Below are 19510 nucleotides of genomic sequence, written 5' to 3'. Positions count from 1 at the left end.
CTCCTGTTTGTGAGGTCTGCGTGCTTAAATGACCTGAGGAAAAACATCACTGCATTGCATCAGTATCAGTTTAGACTGCTCTATTTAGAATAAGTTTACCTCTGACCTCTCTCATCCTTTGCTTGAGAGTAAATATAAAACACCCCAGCACTAGGGGGCAGCACTGCCTGCACATTAAGGGTCTGAGATGGGTGTGGGGGTGGCCATGAACTGGCTTGGAATTAAAGTGGAAATAGAACATATTCTCACAGTGTGGTTGTGGCTTTTACAGAGAAGGAAAACAGGTTTGATGAAAAGCAGTCATCACTCATTTATTAGTTCTGTAATCAGTGACAGAATGTGTGTTAAGTTAGTGTGCAAAAATAACCTGGATGTATCTTCATCATCTGGCAGCCTCAGTGTGTCTGTTCATGCTCCAATACACTTGACTGAAATGAATGAATAGGTTGACAAAAAGCTGTTGGATCTATTTGATTTGAATCAGGTGTGTTGGTGCAGGAAAACAACAGAAACTTGCTGGATACTGGCCCTCGAGGGCTGAAATTTGACACGCCTGCAATACAGTATCCAAAACGCATTGAGAGATTTTTTTCTAATATTCATGCAGTCCGTACACTAGGAGTGTCCAGAATTGGTCCTTGAGGGACAGTGGCCTCCAGGTTTTTGGTATTCCTGTTCCAACACACCTGGCTTCCATTTAATGAACCCAACAGTCAATGAAGTACAGCACAATAACTGAGTCAGGTGTGTTGGAGCAGGGATGCATGGAAAACCTGCAGGATTGTGACCCTCAGGACCCTAGCTGGACACCTATGCTTTACACTGTTGCTGCTAAAGAGATGTACAAATGGACCTGTGACTTCCACTGACTGGATGCCTTCATGCCATCCTGTCAGACTTGATCTGGGATGTAATTACACCGTAATAAAAATGTAAAGCTTAAAACACTGATTTTATTTGAAGTCCATAATGAGTGGAAAATTAAAAAAACACCCTGAAAGAGAGAAAGAGTTCGGGATATGTGACTCTGTGAGAACCTCTAAAGAACTTACAGAGATTGTAAAGTCGCATACAAAACATTATTTGTTCTGAGATAAATATATCAACCTTAGTAAAGAAATATACTAACAATTGTGGTTTTCCTAACTGGAATCCCCCCCCCCAAAAAAAAAAAAAATCCTACACCAGTATGACAGTTAATCCTATGATTTTCACACTTTTTCCCAATTAGGCACAAAATTCTCCATATAGCCTCTGCTTGGCTAGGAAAGTTCACGTGAAATCAGAACTCAGTCCTTATACCGGACCTCTGCTCTGAGTTCGTTAGTAACGTAGCGCAGTAGAGCAGCAGTGACCTGCTGCTGGAGCGTGGCATTGCCCATCACTAAGGCTATGAGCTGGGCTGCATCTGTCCAGTCCAGATTTCCTAACACACTAACAACGTCATTATACAGCCTCTGTTGCTGGGTTGGTGGTAACTCCATCAGGATCTGAGGCAGAGGCCTGAACTGACCGCTGGTCAGCCAGCTACCCAAGAGACCACCCACTGCTCCACCTGATGGAGACAGATAAACAAGAGGTAAGCTGCAGTTTCGGTAAAAATGGCAAAAAATGTTTTAGCTTGACAATAACTGATCTTATTGCACTTTAAATAAGAACTAGTATACCAAGCCTTTCATTACACATTAACTCAGAAGTTTGTGTGTTCCATCAACAAATGTTTAGGGATTGCCGATCAGCAACCTTACCAACAGCAATTCCTGCAGGTCCACCAAGAAGTCCACCTACGAAGGCACTTCCTCCCGCCACCACTGCTCCTTTCATGGAGTTTTTCACAGCCACCTTGATCTGATCATGAGCTGATAGTTCACAACACAGACGCATGACGTCATCCATCCTGGGAGCCATCACCGTGCTGAGGCCCTGTTGAGATAGCAAAGTTAGTCCGTTGGTGTAAAATTCCCCTTTAATAATACTGTTAGGTGTTGTATTATTCATGGTTTGAAAGCCAGATTAGTCACCTTCACAACTAGCAAAGCACTGAGAGAGCGCAAACCTCCACCGAAGGCCACAGTTGTCCCTATTTTGTAATTATTTGTTTTCTTTCTATGATTAAAATTTAAATGCCCCCTATTTTTTCATATTCTGGATTATAGTATTTGGAAAGATTCCTTTATCTGAAATCAGTCTTTGATATATTTTACAACCTGTTGGAAGCTTGTTCTGTATTTTTTATTCCTAAATCCTCCGACCATTTTCGTTGAAGTTACGTGCACTAATGTTGAAAATGGCCCTTTCTCACAATGTCAAAGAATCCTTTAAAAAATTCTTGGATCCAAACGGTGATCTGAATCGCCACCAAAATCAAATCAGTTCTTCCTTTTCACATTTCCAACCACCCCTATAAATTTAAAGAAAATCTGTCAATAACTTACAAATATTTAAGAAATTCATACAATATGATTTCCAGATTCATTTTTTTTAGATTATGTCTCTCAGTGGACATGCACCGAAGATGAAAGTTTCAGAACCCTCTATGATTTCTAAGTGGGAGAACTTGCAAAATCGCAGGGTGTACAAATACTTATATGCCTCACTGTAGTAAGGGAGCTGCCTCTCAGCTCAAAGACAAATTTGTTTGAGACAGAATGACTTATTTCTTGAGTAGGTATGTGTGTATAACTAAAAATGTGCTAAATTATAATTTAGTGATTTAAAACACTGTTTTCTCATTTACTTGAGTTAAAAAAAACAAATGGGTCCTGGACATATTAGCGCACTTTTGCGAAAGTCTGACAGAGGAACATAGAACGCCTGACTGTAGCAGAAACATGAAAGGATTCTTTAAAGTGGAACTATTATGTGCATTTCAGGCTAATTTATTTTTATTTCTGAGACCAGAAGGGCTGGGATTGATGGAGTTATTGTCACAAATGGCTTTATTTACTTCAGACCGACCCTCTCCGTAGGCTGTCAGATCAGCCTGCGGGCAAAACGAGTGGATTGAGACTCTTCCGCATTAAGCCCCGCCTCCCGCCACTGCGCTACATCGGGAGCGCGCACCGCACCTGCTTTCACCGTCATTGTAACATCTCATAAACAGAAGGATTAGGCTCATATGAACTCAAAATATCAAAATACAATGTCAACACATAGCATCCAGCCCTACATGTTGGAACCTGAATCAGAGCCTGAAAACGAAGTGGAAAACAGCAACCCACAGCAACGAATGCAGCAGGATGTCTCTCTTTGGTAAACTCACCAGCCATCGTTGGAAATAACTTTATCCCACGTTTTCCACCCGCTGTTCACATGTCTGATGAGGATTCAACACTGTCACACTGTAGAAAGCTCAGAAAACTCTAAATACCATAATAGCACCCCTTTAACAAAATATTTGTTTATGAGTGATGTAACATATTATTTTATCATATTTGTTTGCTTTTTAAAAAAGAACCAGGTACGTTTTCAGACAGGGGAGAGACAGAGATGTTTTTTTTGTTTGGTTTTTTTTTTGTTTGTTTTTTTACTGAATAATAGCCGGGATTCAGGTACAGCACTTTTAAAACCACAGTTTTTATTAGTCGCTGTGTGGCAGTTTTTTTTTTTAGCTACCAACATTTGATATTTTGTGCTGGTATGGACGACGATGTCATCGAGAAGCTCAAGGAATGGGGATTTGAGAGGTATACAGAAAAGGGTAAGTAAATTGATTCACTACAATCAAACGTATATGATCCTTTTCTACATACACATGCATCCATCACACAGCTAGTCATAGTTGCCCTCCTCGGTGCGTTATCTAGGTCATTCACCCGACATGCAATTATTACATGACAAGACCGTGATCGTTACTGTAGTCTGATTTGGCAGGAAAAAAACAAACAAACAAACAAACAAAAAAACCTCTACATCTAAAATGAACTATTTGTGTCACACAAGTTATATAATGTTACTGACCCTTGTTTGAATGAAGTCGGTGTACCCCAAAGCGTTTCAATTCATGAAACTCCAACCATTATAATGAGTTTGACCAGAGGAGGGCGCTGTTTTGAGTTATTATGAAAAAGCTGCTTTTTACCCAAATTAGCCTTTGCAATAAGTAGGAAAAGAAGATGATATATCTTTATTTTATAGAAGATAACATAATATAAATATGATTACATATGATTTTATAAATATTTTAAATAATATATTAAAATAAATTACAAATCATGATAAATTCTAAATATCACTAATAAACAAAAAAGTATCATTGCATATGTCTGCAGAGATTAAATACTGTATTTAAAAAATGTTGCATTCTTTTTTTGCAATTGCAATGCAATTCAAATTAACATGTTAACGGTGATGGTGCTCCACTGGTAACATGTATGAACGATACTGCATCAAAGTAGAAGATTGGTTTAATTTTAGTTATTAGTGGGCGAGTGATGCTAGATTCATAAGTGGTGACAAATGTTATTACCAATACTGTGATCATCATGAAAATGTTGACGTAATCCAAGCTGTATCTCAGTTCGTGATGAGCATGGGGTTTGTAAACCGGCAGCAGTATTTATTGCTCAAATGAGGACAAGTAGGTCTATGAAGATGCAGAATGCAAATAAGGTTTTGGATTATTCCACAAACATGGTAAAAGATATTGCGCAACACTTGCACAAGTTGACCATTACAAAGCTCAGAAATGTTGCAGAAAATCCAAAAAACCTTAATATTGTGTTGGGTAACATTAGACACGAGTTTATGCTTCATGAACACCTCTTCCATGGTATTTCATTTCAACATATGGAGAACACATATTTTTTGAGACATGGGTCGCTCATATTGCCACAGGAGAAAATTCTTGGCCACAGGGTTGAACAAAAAAATGACAGAATATCTGGAGATACAATTTAGGTGGCGAGTATGACACAGTGTCATATATTCCTTTACAATGTGTTCTAAAAAATTCCTGGAGTACCTTATGTTTGGGAAGTTCCTCAACAAAACAAGCCAAAGGATGATGGCATCCGTAGAAATTTCTAAGATGGCTTATACTACAAGAATAATGCCATACTCTCTCAGCCCAACTGTATTACATTGGGTCTGTACAATGATGATATGGAAACCACACATCCACTTGGCAGTCACACAGGCATCCAGAAGCTTGGCTTCTTCTACTACATTATCAAAGAGTTGCCAGCTGCATATAACTCCCTTTTGGCTAATTGTCACCTGCTGCAGATTTATTATGCAACAGATAGGGGAAAGTATGGCTTTTCTGAAATCCTTGAATGTACAGCAGATTAGCTGAAGCACTTGAACAAACAAGGAATTCATTTTTGTGTCAGTGACATGCAGATGCATGTCAAGTAGCCCTTGGCCAAGTGTCTGGTGACAATTTGGCCATGTATGGACTTTTTGGCTTTGTTGAAAGCTTTTCATCCAACAATCCATGTAGGTATTGCATTGGTGCAATTTATTCCTCTGATGCTAGGAGACAAGATTCCAGAAGATGATGATCACTGGGAGCCGTTAATCAGTCTCTGCCAGATCATGGCAGTGCTTTTGCACCTGCTATTACCCATAAAGCAACATACTTTCTGCGGATTGCAGACCATTTGGAGCTATTTCCAGATGCAAGACTGCGACCAAAGCAGCACTACATGACACACTATCCACGGTGCATTTGGCTTTTGTGGCCTCTTGTGAGATTCTGGGCCATGCGGTTTGAGGCAAAGCACAACTTCAAGCAGCTCTCTCATGGTGTCTGCTATTTTAAAAACATATGCAAGACAATGGCCATGAGACACCAGTTGGCTCAGTGTTATCGCTTCTTCTCCCAGGCTCATCTTGATTCTAGAGCAATAGAGATAGGCAGTGGGAGTGTCACAGTGCTACCCAGTGCTACAGTCCCATCATAGCACAATTGCTTCATATGAAGATCTTTTTGATGCAACCTGGTTGAAATACAATGGAGTCACAAATCACCCAGAAATGTGAGTTGTGATGGATGTTGACGTTGAAACCGGGTGCCCTCTTTTTGGGAAGATTTTGCACATCTTTGTTCTCAATGGTACTGCTCACTTTATTGTTGTACTGTGGCCAACACAATATTTTGATCAGCATGTAAAGGCCTAATTTGTAGACAGGGTGGTGCCACCAACGTTGCAGTGTGCTACTCCAAAGAGCATCCTTGATTGTCAACCTGTGCATTTTAGATTTTCCAGTTATAATGGAAATACTGGCTATTATAATGTGATGAAACACATGCCATGGTATTTATTTTTTTTTTTTTTTTCTGACTGGGTATTGTACACAGTTTGGGCCCATTTGAAGATGATGCTGATGAAGCAGTACACATGTCTATTTAATGAGACTGGAACACCTTTTACAAGAATTGTACGAGAAAATTTCCTTTTCATTAGTTTATTTCTGTTCCAACTACTGTATTCAGTACATGTTAACATTCACTAGATCAGTGTTTCCCAACCTGGGTGGCACATAAGTGTGCCATGAGAAATTAGCCAATTTCACAAGGCTGACATTCCAAGTGTCAATTCTGTGAATCTTTATTCTATTTTTTAATGTTTTGTGTTCAACTAAATGGGCCCAGGTTTCACACTGAGTGAGTAAATTGAGATTAGATTGTAATTATATTGCAACAAGTATACTTTTTTGGGTGTATGGCTAACTGTGGCTTTAGATTTTTTTATAATATAAAATATATACCATGGCTCAAAAAGGTTAAGAAACACTGCACAGGGTCAATAGCTGCATTTTTAGCTGGCTGATAATATTGTATTCTGTCGAAAACATATTCTGAAGCATGCATAAGATTGTGTAATTGGAATTCACTTAAAATTACAATAATTTGTTGTATGATGTACAATAAAATGACCTGTATGAAGGATGTACTCAAGAAATTCCGACAAGGATTCCAAGAGTCTGTGCCGACAGCCAGCAGTGCTAAGGGGAGAAACCAGCTCTTTTACAAGTAGCTCTAGTGCAAGCGCCATCCTCATGGAGAAACTGAGAACACAAGTCGAAACTTTCAAAAAGGTCTGGAACCACCACAGAAAATTATTGCTAGAGGCTCCTATTATGTAAGTTTTACTTTATCCATTTAATAATTATGTATATTAATTTTTTTTTTAACCTCTGTGGTTGAGTTTCATGTGTATGTTGAAGGACATCAGGAAAGCTCTGAAAGGCCATGCAAATGGTGAAAGTACTGTTACCAAGGAATACGAAGAGAGGAAAGCACTCTCAAAGAGTTTGGGAATCAAGCTGGTGCAGGTTTCTTGTAGTTTACTAATTATCAAGTCTGGCACAGCCTAGTAAGTTGCATTTAATTTATAATTCAAACTTCTGGATGAAAGAGAAGTTTCTGTGAATTTGTCGGTGCAAAGAGACAGCTCTTTAAATTGATTGGTGGAGGTTTTCTTTTGTGCACGGGGTGCGCTGCCTGCTTCACCATGTTTGAGAGTGTGACAGTGGGGGAGAGAGACAGAGATGTGCATGCAGGCTGCTCAGGAAAAACAGCAAAAAAAAAAAAAAAAAAAGATGAACACCAATGTCAGGGGAGCAAAGATAAATATATATACTTTTGAGGCTCGTTTTTCTTTTTTCCAGGTGAAAATAAAGCAGAAGGCTTTTGTTTTTATTTTTTTCTAAAATAAAAGTTGTCTACGTGAAGAAGATCGCTAACACAATAACAGTTCATCAGACAGTTCAGTGAAGAAATTGAGCTGCAGATTTGATCACCTTTAATTGGTCTAATAGGCAGGTTTAGACTGCTTTGTTTTTATGTGGTTTTTTTTTTGTTGTTGCTTTTTTTTTTTGCTTGATTATTGTTTTTGTGCAGGAAGTAGTGCATGGTGCATTCAAGGTGTCATTAATCTAAATAAATGCAAAATGTGTTGGTAATTTACATTGTAAAAGTAAAAAAAAAAAAAAAAAAAGCCATTTAGCCACCAAAAGATGTCATTTTGATGAGCCGATCCAAACAACCCGGCTCTCTCAAAAGTCCTGAAAATCCCATTCCTAGACTATACTTTTGTTGACTTTTTCATTGTAGCCTAAGAAGAGAGGAGGAACAATTGCTAGCAGTCAATTATGTATCGTAGAATACAAACCTGTGGCCAATAGTAGGGGTTTCCTGCAGGTCACTGAATGGGGATTCAGAACAGTCTGAGAGGGAAATGATATAAGCAAAGTGACTCTTGAGCGAGATCTTTAGAAGGGAAGTAGCCAGTCGACTTTCTCTCTACAAAGGTATTTCTGTGCAGTAGCTTTCTTCCATATTGCAGACAGGAGTTAGTGTCAAACATGCAAGTCTTTGATTAAAGACTTTGCTTATTTCAAACATTTTTTCCCAATCTTCATGACTATTTCTTCTCTCCTGGGAACGGAAAAATCCCTGCAACTGGCGATATCCAAGAGTGTCTGCTGAACCTCCAGTGGAAGCTCAGCAAACAAAAAGGAGGGAGAGCTGTCAGAGGTCACGCTGGGACTGGAAACACACCTACTTCAGCCTTTGGTTGTGAAATTACTGCCATGGGTAATAGCATATGATAACACTGGTTTACAACAAATTTGGTGTCTTAAGTTTTGCATGCTGATTTTGGACAATTTTGATGTGCTGAATCCAAAAATGACACTGGTTTTGCTAAGTGTGGTAATTTTTTTAAGCTGTCATTTTTCATCAGATTTAAAAATGATGCACTTTTAGAACATTTATGAAATATTTAATTAAATTGTAACTTCAGTGTTTCCTTATTATATGATTATATGGGCCTGGCACCCCTCCTTCCTTGCCAGCTCACCTCTACCTCTACCCACCACCAGGTCGGGTTGATTTAATTTAATTTGATCTGGATCTTATTTCAGTAACACAACATAATGCATTTTAAGTCTCGGTCTAGAAAGTTTATACTAGGGCTGCACAATTCTGGATAAAATGAGAATCACAATTTTTTTGCTTAGAATTGAGATCACAATTCTCTCACAATTTTTTTCCAATATAAATATTTATTGCTCGTATTACCGGCACATCAACTTTGCAACAGCTGACACCGAATATAAAAACAAGAAATGTCTCCTGTCTTCTCTTACACACACAACCTTTGAATGATTTTAATAGTAACATTTTTTAACAATATTTTCTCTGATGAGAATTCCCTTTCTCGATGTTTATTGTTGGCTGCAGTGGTGTTTCAGGTTACAAAAGAACCAAATCAAGCCTACTGAACATATACGATCTGACAATTGAGCTAATTAACCTGGAGGCTCCCACCTTGCAAAAGAGTTTAAAAACAACCTGAATTATAATACACATACAACACATAGTGTGAGCCAGTAGACCTACACATGTTGTGTGGAGAGTGTAATAAACTGCTTTATGGACAAATCTATGAAATTACTGACTTAAAATTTGGAACACATCAATGACCTGGTGTCCCCCAATAGGTATTGCCACACAAAATAATATGAATATATGGATACCACTAGTGTATATTTACTTGGTTACTTCCTAATTGCAACAAAGAAATCCTTAGAGTGGTTCTTTAGCATTTGCTGTCCACAATGCTGGGTTGCCTGTCCAACTTCTAAGTGTGTAGACCACCTTTCATGATTTTAAAAAACAAATATTCAATATGCACTTCACACCAATGGTAAATTTGAAAAGCTCATTAACCTAAATTATCTTTTCATTTTGATTTTTGCAGCTTAATTTCAACAGATTGATGAGGACTTTTAAACCTTCTTCAGTGATGAGACTGGTCTCTTCACATCAAAGTGAGAGAGCTTTGCTCCAGACTGCTACAACAGCTGAAGATGGATTGCAAGGACAGCTCTGCTAGGTAGCTTCTAGCAGAGCTGTAAAACCAGATCTGACACCTTGTGCAGAGCCGGACAAGGAGGAAATGGAGGACAACTATTCACCATCTCAAGGTGAGCACATGGACTTGAGTAAAGGGCAGGACATATGAACAGAAACAGAAACATTGCAGAAACAGTATAAGTACTTCTGCCAGCCTTGCTGCCCCCACCACCAGTGTCCACAAAGATGTCACAGAAGACATAATGGAGGCCCAGCATCGCAAAGGGACGCAGGGCTTTTATTGATATACAGAAGGTGTGTACGAGCAAGATTAGCTGGGTACATGGTGTTATTGGTGTTCTAAATTAAAAGTCTAGCATTCCTGTGGGATCTTAATAAATCTTAAAAGTCTTCAATTTACAAATCATTTTACTGGGTTTTTTTCACACAGAGTGGTGAAGATGGAAAGTGAGGAACAGGAGTATTTCTGCTGCTCTGATGTTCCAGCAAGAACTTAATGTCAATCATAGGAATGCAGACAGCTGCACAAGTGGAATCTGCCATTATTCTGTTTTTTATGTCAAATTTCCACTTAAAATTGATCCAATATTGTATGTAGGTTTTATTAATGTCAACACAATATCTGACATGTGAACATAGCCTGAAAAAGTTTCAATGTTTTCTGTACTGTTTTGTTTGTTGGTCAACAAAGAAAAACTGATCTGCAATTAAATTTGATATTCATTTGAAATGTCACGTGAGTTTCACTGTCACATGACCTTTACATGAGACTATTGAGTCAGGACTGTCATATTCCTGTTGTAATGTAGTAACAGGCTGGTTACCTGTCACCAGTACAGTTCATGAATACATGATTCAGCAGAGTGGATTTTAAGGTTGAAATTTACATCTTTATATTTGTTTATATATGTTTATAAAGCCTGTATCTATGGAACTAAAGTGTCAAGAGTTAGTATTTATTATTAATTATTATTATTATGACTGAATTTAAATTTTTGCTGTTTTAATCCAAATGAGTATTGAAAAGTTCCTTCTAGTACAGAAAAGACAGAGCAACTTGAGGAGATATCAAGTTGCTCAATCTTGATGTTTGTAGTCCACCCTACCAGCTACATGGTATGGTGTTGGATCTCAACTGTTCAGTTGAGTACAGTTGAACCTAAACTGAACAGTTATGTCGTACTATTTATTAGGGCCCGACCGATATATCGGCCAGCCGATATATCATTCGATAATATCGGCCAGCCATCTGCTGGGTAAGTAGCGGGGGCGGGGTCATTCTTGCTCATGGCTGCCTACCGTGGAAGCCGAGACAGAGTAAACCGGACGGTGAAACAGATAGCAGCTGAGCCAAGTAAAGTGAAGTCTACTCACGAGCATTTTATATTTTGTTACTGGTAAGTTGAAATGTTAAATAAACACAGTTATGTTTTCCCTCTTACATTCTCTACAAACTTGTCATTGCGTGTTAAGTTAAATAGAGACTATCGTCATCATCTCTAAAAATAGCCATAATCTGACGGCTATTTTTTCCAACAGTGTCTTTAAAAATGACTACTTTACATGTTATAGAGGCGCCCCCAAAACACCTATAGTCATGAGGTAGGAAAGTCATAAGAGTGAGGAAACCTTGATGTTCTGCAGCAAGTAATGCAGTGCTTAGCGTTTAGCCTCGTGAACGTGTGTGAAAGTTGGTGGCTGCGTGCCATTTACACCATTTCTGAATACTTATTATTATTAGTGGTGCAACGTATCATCATTGATCCGCGATCCGTCCGGATCAGTATCTACGGTTCGGGACACATGTGATCCGCGGATTGACATGGAAAAAAAAGAAAGCTGCGTGCATAATCGTTACTCATAAGTGAAGCATGGTCATGGCAAGCAGAGGACTTAAACGCCCCAGTTCATTCAAATCCCCTGTGTGGGAACACTTTAGTTTCTCTGTCAAATACGATGAAGAAGAGTAAACCGAAGAAGAGATCAGCTGATAAAACAGTGACGGTGTGTCGGCACTGTGGAATAAGAAAACCGTATTTACATTTTTTTTTTAAATCAGTGAATAATTCAGATAGTTCATGGTGTAGACAGGTAGACATGAGTTTAAGAATGAGCTTAGAATGTAGTGTTTTAGCTTTGAGTAATATTTTTTTTTTTTTTTTCTGGTGGATGGATTTATCGGCCATTATATCAGCTATCGGCCTGCTCTAAAGTCTTTGTATCAGTATCGGTATCAAAAAAATCCATATTGGTCGGGCCCTACTATTTATTTTATTTGACCAAACAGCTGAGAATGGTTCAGTCGCTGTCAAGTTCCGTATTTTCAAACCTCCTGTTTTAGCTATTTTTTGCAATTTATTCCTTGTATGTCACATGTTTTATTTAGAGTTGCTGTAATTATTCCTAAAGTTTAGATATCTGATAACATGTCGACATTAAACCCAAAAAGAATAGTGGATCCATTAATAGCCGTAATACGGCTTACAAAATAATACATAATAATACATAATAATAGATAAAGTTGGCGTATTTCATTGCTAGGCAACGGAGAACTGGAGCACTATGGGTAGTTCTCGCACACTCGATAGCATAGACATCATATATACATAGACGCCTCAATATGCCCTGGAGAGTGAATCAGTGTTGCTGCAATATTGAACTGGTCTCTGCTTTCGAGTCTTGCTGCAGTCAACATAATTTCAACACATAACTGTTTTTTTGTGGAACAATGTGTATATATTACACACACACAAAACACTTTTCTATATAATTAGTTTATAAATGTTGTTAACACAGTGAATAACCTAATAAGTGCAAATGATAAATTTTACTCCAATGGGGTGTTATGGAAAAATATGATATTGACACTTCACAAAGAGAGTTTTACATGGTAGGATAATTACCTCCACCAAGGAGGTCATGTTTTTACCGGCTTTATTTGTTTGTCTGGTTGTGTTCAAGATAACTTCAAAAGTTATGGACCGGTTTTCATGAAATTTTCAGGACTTGTTGGAAACCTGAAAGGGAAGAACTGATTTAAATTTGGTGATGATATGGATCACCGTTTGAATCCAGGAACTTTTTAAAGGCCTTGGCAGAGGTTTACGTTCTTTGAGTGTTTTTCCGGGTAACTTCTGAATTGCACAATTTTGATACAATACTTTATTTTCAAACTTCTTACACCTGTATCTCTATATTGATAAATTAATAAATGTAAATAAAAGAAAGTCAACCGTAGTAAAGAGAAAGCCAGCAGCTATTTCCATATTTTGTTTAGCATACGGTTGCAATACCTGGCAAAATATTGAAAGCAGATCGTGTGGAATCACATTTCACAAGGTTGAATAATAATTTATTTGACCAGATAAAAATAGATTGATTGTTTATTGATGCATCTGGATTAATCTAACATGTTGGTATCCATTTCATTTATAGATTTATTTTGCAGCTATCTTATGTAACACACTCAAACATGCAAACATCAAAAGAACAGTTTTACCCAGAGTCATAAGCATAGCAAAGACTGAACCTGCAAACTAAAAAGCATGTTTGAGTGTGTTACATTTCATTATGCTGATGTATTTACTACAAACTACAGTAGTATAGCACATATAATGTTATACTTGTATGAGGACCTCTAAACTGTAGATCCCACATATACAGTTTTTGGGGGACTGGTCAATGTGCTGATGGTTTGTTTTATTTGGTTGTTATGGTGAAGTGGAACATGGGTCTCGTGGATGCAGACGGCGACAGCTTGAGCTGGCAGAGAGAAGAAGGCTGGTAGCCGTAAATGTAGCAGATTTTCTGAGTTGCTTGAATTAAGCATCGGTATTCTACGGTTAAGGGTATCTTGTTTTATAGCATCCTGTATAGTGTGCGACACGATCAATCACTTTTTATAAATATAGTAACAGATCGGTGTCTTATTATGGAAGTGAACTCATTATACAAATAGACTGAAGCCATCCTTTGCCTCTGTAGTGACCGTGGAAGACGTTAACTATAGATAGAAATTAGATGGTAATTAATAATTAATATAGATGAGAGACATGCGCACACACGGGTAGTTTTTTTTCTAATTATTGCGCATTTTGGTGATGTTCTCTAAGCCACAAATACGAAGTAGGCTAAATACTAATACGAAGTAGGCTAAGCAATATATTTAAATGATAATAATAAAATAGTGTCTTTTTTAATCTACATGTGAGCGTGTCTCCTGGCAGTGCATTTAAATTAAGCAGCAGATATGAGTACATAAGCAGACACCCAACAAACACCAGAATGGGCTCATCGAAAAGACTCGTGCAGCAAAGGAACTCTGTGATGAACTGGCGATGTCTGCTCTTAGTCTATATTGATTGGATGATTGTGGTTTAATTTCAGTGGCAGTTCAGAAAGGGGGCTGGGATAATTATAATATTAAAAAAAACGTCGTTTTTTACGCGCGTCGTACTTGAACAGAACGCCGTTTTTTTACGCGCGTCAAAGTGACATAAAACGGCGTTTTTTTACACGCGTACATTGAACGCCGCAGGAACGGTACAGAACGTCGTATTTTACGGCGTTTATCGAAACGGCGTATTTTACGGCGGTTTAGTCATAAAAAACAGCGCTTTATGCGGCGTTTTGTGAAGAAAACGGCGAATTTTACGGCGTTGTAATGCAAACGCGTTAATTAAGTGGCGATTTTTGACCACTTTGGCTTGCCATATTTTACAGTTTAGAATACGGCGTTAATTTACGTCCGATTTTTCATACTATCGGCTTGCCATAAAAACCACTTGGTGTCATACGTAGTCTAACACGTGGAAGTGTGCAGACCCTGAATTGAGACACAGCCACTAGATATTAGGATACTGTACCCACTGCGAGGGTAGACATGACCAAAGGATTGCTGAACCTTGGTGAAAGACTGAAGGTATATCTGCCATTCTGCTTCAGTCTGAATCAGACTCTGTTTAACAATAAGGTTTGGAATAACATTCAACTGACTATATATAAAGTCTTAGTCCGGTATTCATGCCTGTTACGTCTTAGAGATAATAAAACGTTTAACTTTTCATAATAAACTTTCAAATGAAGTCTTGCATTTAGACCGGAGAGACTTTGGGCACTTTGGAGGTTCATTAAACTGCCAAAATACAATTACCAATATTTATTTATTTTGCCTATGCAAATCCAAATTCCTAGTAGATGAGTAAGTATATGTTGATGGCAAGTCATACAGCATTAACTTTTTCTTCCTTATGTAATGAGCAGAACTTACTCATGTAGTGGGGCTTAGTTACAGGCTACTGGGCAGTTGGGGCACAAAGGATCTTGGTCACTGCGTCCCCAGCTGTATGTGTCCTAGTTAACAACTGCGGTGCTTATGGAGGGACCCAAGGGTTCTAGATGGCACAGCGTAGGCTTAGGGCATACTCTAGGGTTGCTAAAAGCTGTTACACTTGTGATCTTCCACCTCAGTCATTAGCACTCGTCTGGACACTTCCCCACACCCAGTAGTTCCGTCATAGCATTCCCAACCCTGATACCGATAATTGCTTTAGTGGGTGTGTAACCTTAGCATTCATGTAAAGAGGCACAATTAGTTATAAAACCAGGTGCACATTTATTTCAAACAAAAGGAAAATGCACCAGGACTAATAGCACCACCCAGTTATGCAGGTAAGTAACTCAACTGTCTAGCTGGAACATCCTTCAGCCACAACAATGGTTATAATAAAAAAAAAAAGGATGAATCTGATGGCAACACATAGGATAATACAACTTGGAAAAAAACCCAAAAGCTGCAGACAGAAAATTGACATCAATAAGCTAATTCAACCGCAGCTCTATACCTGAAAGTATTCAACCAATTACACCCAATTCGTGATATGTCCACACAAACGTCCACCTGTGGCATTGCTGGCCACAGAACTTAGCTGTTCATCCACGGGGATCCAGAGGGAAAATAGGTGAGTAGTCAGATATCTAGGTTGCTAGCATAAGGGCCTTACTGATCCGTGGTGGTGGTTGTGGGTGGTCACCTGCTCCAACCTCGATGAAAGTACTGGACTTGCAGAACCGGTTGTAGTTATAGCTCCTCCTTTGATGGATCAATCGGCTCGTCATGTCTCTCCTCAGCGCGCCGAGAAACACTAAAGTCTTCCTCCTCCGAGAATCAATGACCTAGCTACATGCTATGCTACACTTGTGAGTTAACTAGTGCTGTGCGCACTTAGCTATTACGCACTCTTATGTTGTACGGCGTCCTTCCGGTAGCTCCGTGTCCAGCAGCTTGGTCTCCTCCTCCGATCACCACCGTACTATCCGTTCTCGTACTTCTATTTTTAATCATTAACTTTTCAAAACGTTTTCACAAGCGAACCCGCAACTTTTTATCTCCCTTCGCGCTCCGCACTGAGTCGCCGCTCCCCATAGGCTCAACGTCCCGCCTCGAACGTCCCACGTAGGCACATTGGTTTGTGGGTAATGTAGTCCATCGTCCAGTACCTCCACACTTACCTATTAAAAGTGATCGCTGCAAACTCTGGCAATGTCCGTTTGTGCTCCTCTTGTTTTCAGCGGAAGACTGTTGATCCACTTCGCTTTCCTTTCTTCTGTAAACTATTAAAAAATCATCATTAACTATGTGTTAAACTATTTTCGATACATGAAAAAGTTTCTATTTCTCTCGATAAGCGTTTGCAGTGACTGTTCACAGCAGGGAATCTGAGCATTTTGATGTTTAGTCAACAGAGGAAAGTCGGTTTTGTGCGTTTACTTCCTGATCCCAGTCCGCACTGCGTGACGTCGCGGCTACGTCAGATGAAACCCAGCAGTACAAATTAATGTAAAGCTGGAAAAAAGTAAAGCTGAATCTGAATATAAAGCAGTTTCTAAATATAGTTATATATAGTATGTACCTAAAATGTAGATCTACATTTGAGAAATATACAAAAACATTAAAAATAATCGTCATACTACCTATTGTGTGTGTGTGTGTGTCTTGTCCAGCATTTAAGCAAGCAAAATGATGGTTTGTATGCTGTGTTCTGCTGAGCAAATTTACTTTGCCAAGGGGAGCATGACTGAAATGATGCTCCCCTTGATTTTCTGGATTCTTCTTTTATTTCTCTATTTATATTGTATAATTTTAATTTTCTACTGCTTGACCAGACCGGCGATGATAGAAGATAGACAGAAAGACAAAGGGAAAGAGAAAGAAAATGCCTCATAGAGTGAGAGGAAAAGAGAGATAGAGAAAGAAGGAAAAGAAAAAAAAAAGACATTTGCATGAATATGTATATATACCCATACATATTGATCTATATAAACGCATGTACATACATGTACATAAAGAGAGTTTATTTTTTGGTGGACAAACCTGTTTCAGTAAAACAAGATCTTTGGATCCTCACTGCGCATTAAAAGATTCTTCTTTTGAACAGGTTGGTATCTGAAACCTGTTTCGATCTCTAAATAAATTTAGTTGTTTTCTATGGAATGCCAGATGCAAAAAAATTGTGCATTAAAACTGGTGATGATACATTTTCATTATTTATCTCACGTTTTTCATATTTAGCACATTTTTCCTACATTTTTCAATTCATACACACTTTCACATACACAAAGCCTATATGTCAAATGTAACATTCAATCTAAATATTAAATCTAAATGTTTTAATATATAAATGTAAATGCTATATGTTAAAACTATTTGATCAAAATCTCAATGTTACATCTTAAATCTAAATATTTTATATATTTGTAAATGTTACAAGTCATGTGTAAATGTTAAATATCATATTTAAATGTTATTTCTAAATATTAAATGTTATCATTAAATTAGAGTTGAGACTTTAACGTGTTGATTATGATTAATAAATTACAGAAAAACGGATGCGTTAAAAAAAATAATTAAAGGGGAAATGCACCCAATCTGAAACAGTTCTCTGATCAATTAAACCTTGGAGCCCCGCTTTGGTAAACGTGGTCCTCCCTCACAGCACTGCTCAGGCGAAGCTTTGTCTGCAGGGGGGTGAAACTCAGAGTGCCATGCTGACGGTGGCTTCAGCAATTGCGCCACTCCGTCTTCCTGAAGGCGGGACATTGCAGAGTTGACAGCACGGCATTACTTTTCCATTGTAACAGCAAGAAGAAAGTTGTGACATGATTATTATTATTTTTTTAACCTGTCCTGTCCAGCATCAAAGCAAGCAGAATAATGGTCTGATTGATGTGTTGTGATGAGCAAATTTGCTTTTTCAGGAGGACATTTAAATATTTCAAGATCCCCTTGATAATTTAAGTGTTTTCAATTTCATTTGCTTGTTTTAATGTGTATGAATATAATTTTTTTATTGAGTTTACATAGTACTGCTGGTCCTGACTAAAGAAGAACACAGAAAAAGGATAAAATGAGAACAGAAAGGTGAAGGAAAATAAACAAATGAAAAAGAGGAGAATGAGATACACAACATAGAAAACACTTCACAATCACATCCAGTCACAGATTCTACACCATCTGCTACACATGTACAGAGACATAAGGGGCATCTGGTGGTCCCCTACTGAATCACAAAGTCAGCAGCTGGAAGGAGGACCCGATATGGGGAAAATCGCTACCATAAGCACAGTCTTTGGGTGATCTATGGTGAGCTAGGAACAATTCTAGCCTTTCGAGAAGGTTTTCAATCCAGGTGTTTTGCAGGAAGTTCGTGGGTGAATTCAACCATGTTACCTTCATGATTCATTACATTTTGAAATTTAAAATGTGTCAATTATTGGCAGACCTGCATATTGAAGCTAGATGTAAACACTGGTGTTGGCAAGCTCAAAACAGTGTTGCAGTCCATACTGAAACTACTGTGGAACGTGCAATGGGAAATTAAATTCCTGATCTGAATCGAAACGTGGAATTCACGTGACTGTTTCACATCATGTTCCGTTACGTCACCAATCGTTTTGAAATGTCACAATTGTTCTGTCCCATGTTAGAATTAAAACTCAGCAAAACACAAAACTCAGCCATCTTTATAACTTTGTGAGTTGTGGTTAGCACTGTGGCCTCACAGCAAGAAGGTCACTGGTTCGATCCTCAGCTGGGGGAGGAGTGGCCTTTCTGTGTAGTTTGCATGTTCTCCTTGTGTATGCGTGGGTTCTCTGTGGGTACTCCAGCTTCCTCCCAGTCGTCCAAAGACATGCATGTTAGGTTAATTGGTTACTCTAAACTGCCCGTAGGAGTTAGTGGGAACGTGAGTGGTTGTGTGATGGACGTGTGTGACTCCATCACCAAGTACTGCTTTATAGTTGATGCAAAAGGTATGTGATGACAATGAGTAAGCACACTGATCAATTGTTTATTGAAAATGTTTAAAATCAAATGTTGATAGGTGTTTGTGGAGGGGGACTGGCCATCCTTCCTCTGTGAAGAGAGTTTTAATTAGCATTGCTTGATTAGAAAACTTCCTAAACATTTGTTTTATTTTCTTAACAACTAAGGTTACTACTTACCTCTTGTGGTCTTGGAGAAGCGCAGGAGCTAAAAGAGGGAAGTAGGCTCAACTACCTGCTTAAGAGCTGCAGGAATGGACCATATTAACGAGGAGGGGGATGGAGTTTAAAGATTAAATAGTTTATGTATGTAACAAGGTTTGATAGTCACTGACTGATGGGTATATATAAAAAGAGATG

The 19510-nt window shown here is 38.4% G+C and overlaps 1 protein-coding gene across 1 annotated transcript; it reads right to left on the bottom strand.

The window, feature by feature from the left end:
• Nucleotides 1–1264: 1264 nt before the first annotated feature.
• LOC306759287 (protein C19orf12 homolog) lies at nucleotides 1265–16257 on the bottom strand. Its single transcript, XM_079244873.1, has 3 exons — nucleotides 16068–16257; nucleotides 1749–1923; nucleotides 1265–1555 (listed from the first exon to the last, which is right to left on the bottom strand). The coding sequence occupies exons 1-3, from the start codon at nucleotides 16170–16172 to the stop codon at nucleotides 1290–1292; spliced, it is 546 nt and encodes a 181-aa protein (XP_079100999.1). The 5' UTR covers nucleotides 16173–16257; the 3' UTR covers nucleotides 1265–1289.
• Nucleotides 16258–19510: the final 3253 nt, after the last annotated feature.

The sequence above is a fragment of the Telmatherina bonti genome, assembly GCF_933228915.1.
Source record: "Telmatherina bonti genome assembly, chromosome: 1".
Taxonomy (NCBI): domain Eukaryota; kingdom Metazoa; phylum Chordata; class Actinopteri; order Atheriniformes; family Telmatherinidae; genus Telmatherina; species Telmatherina bonti.
Note: the sequence above shows the minus strand (reverse complement) of the source record. Positions and strands in the feature narration are given on the sequence as shown.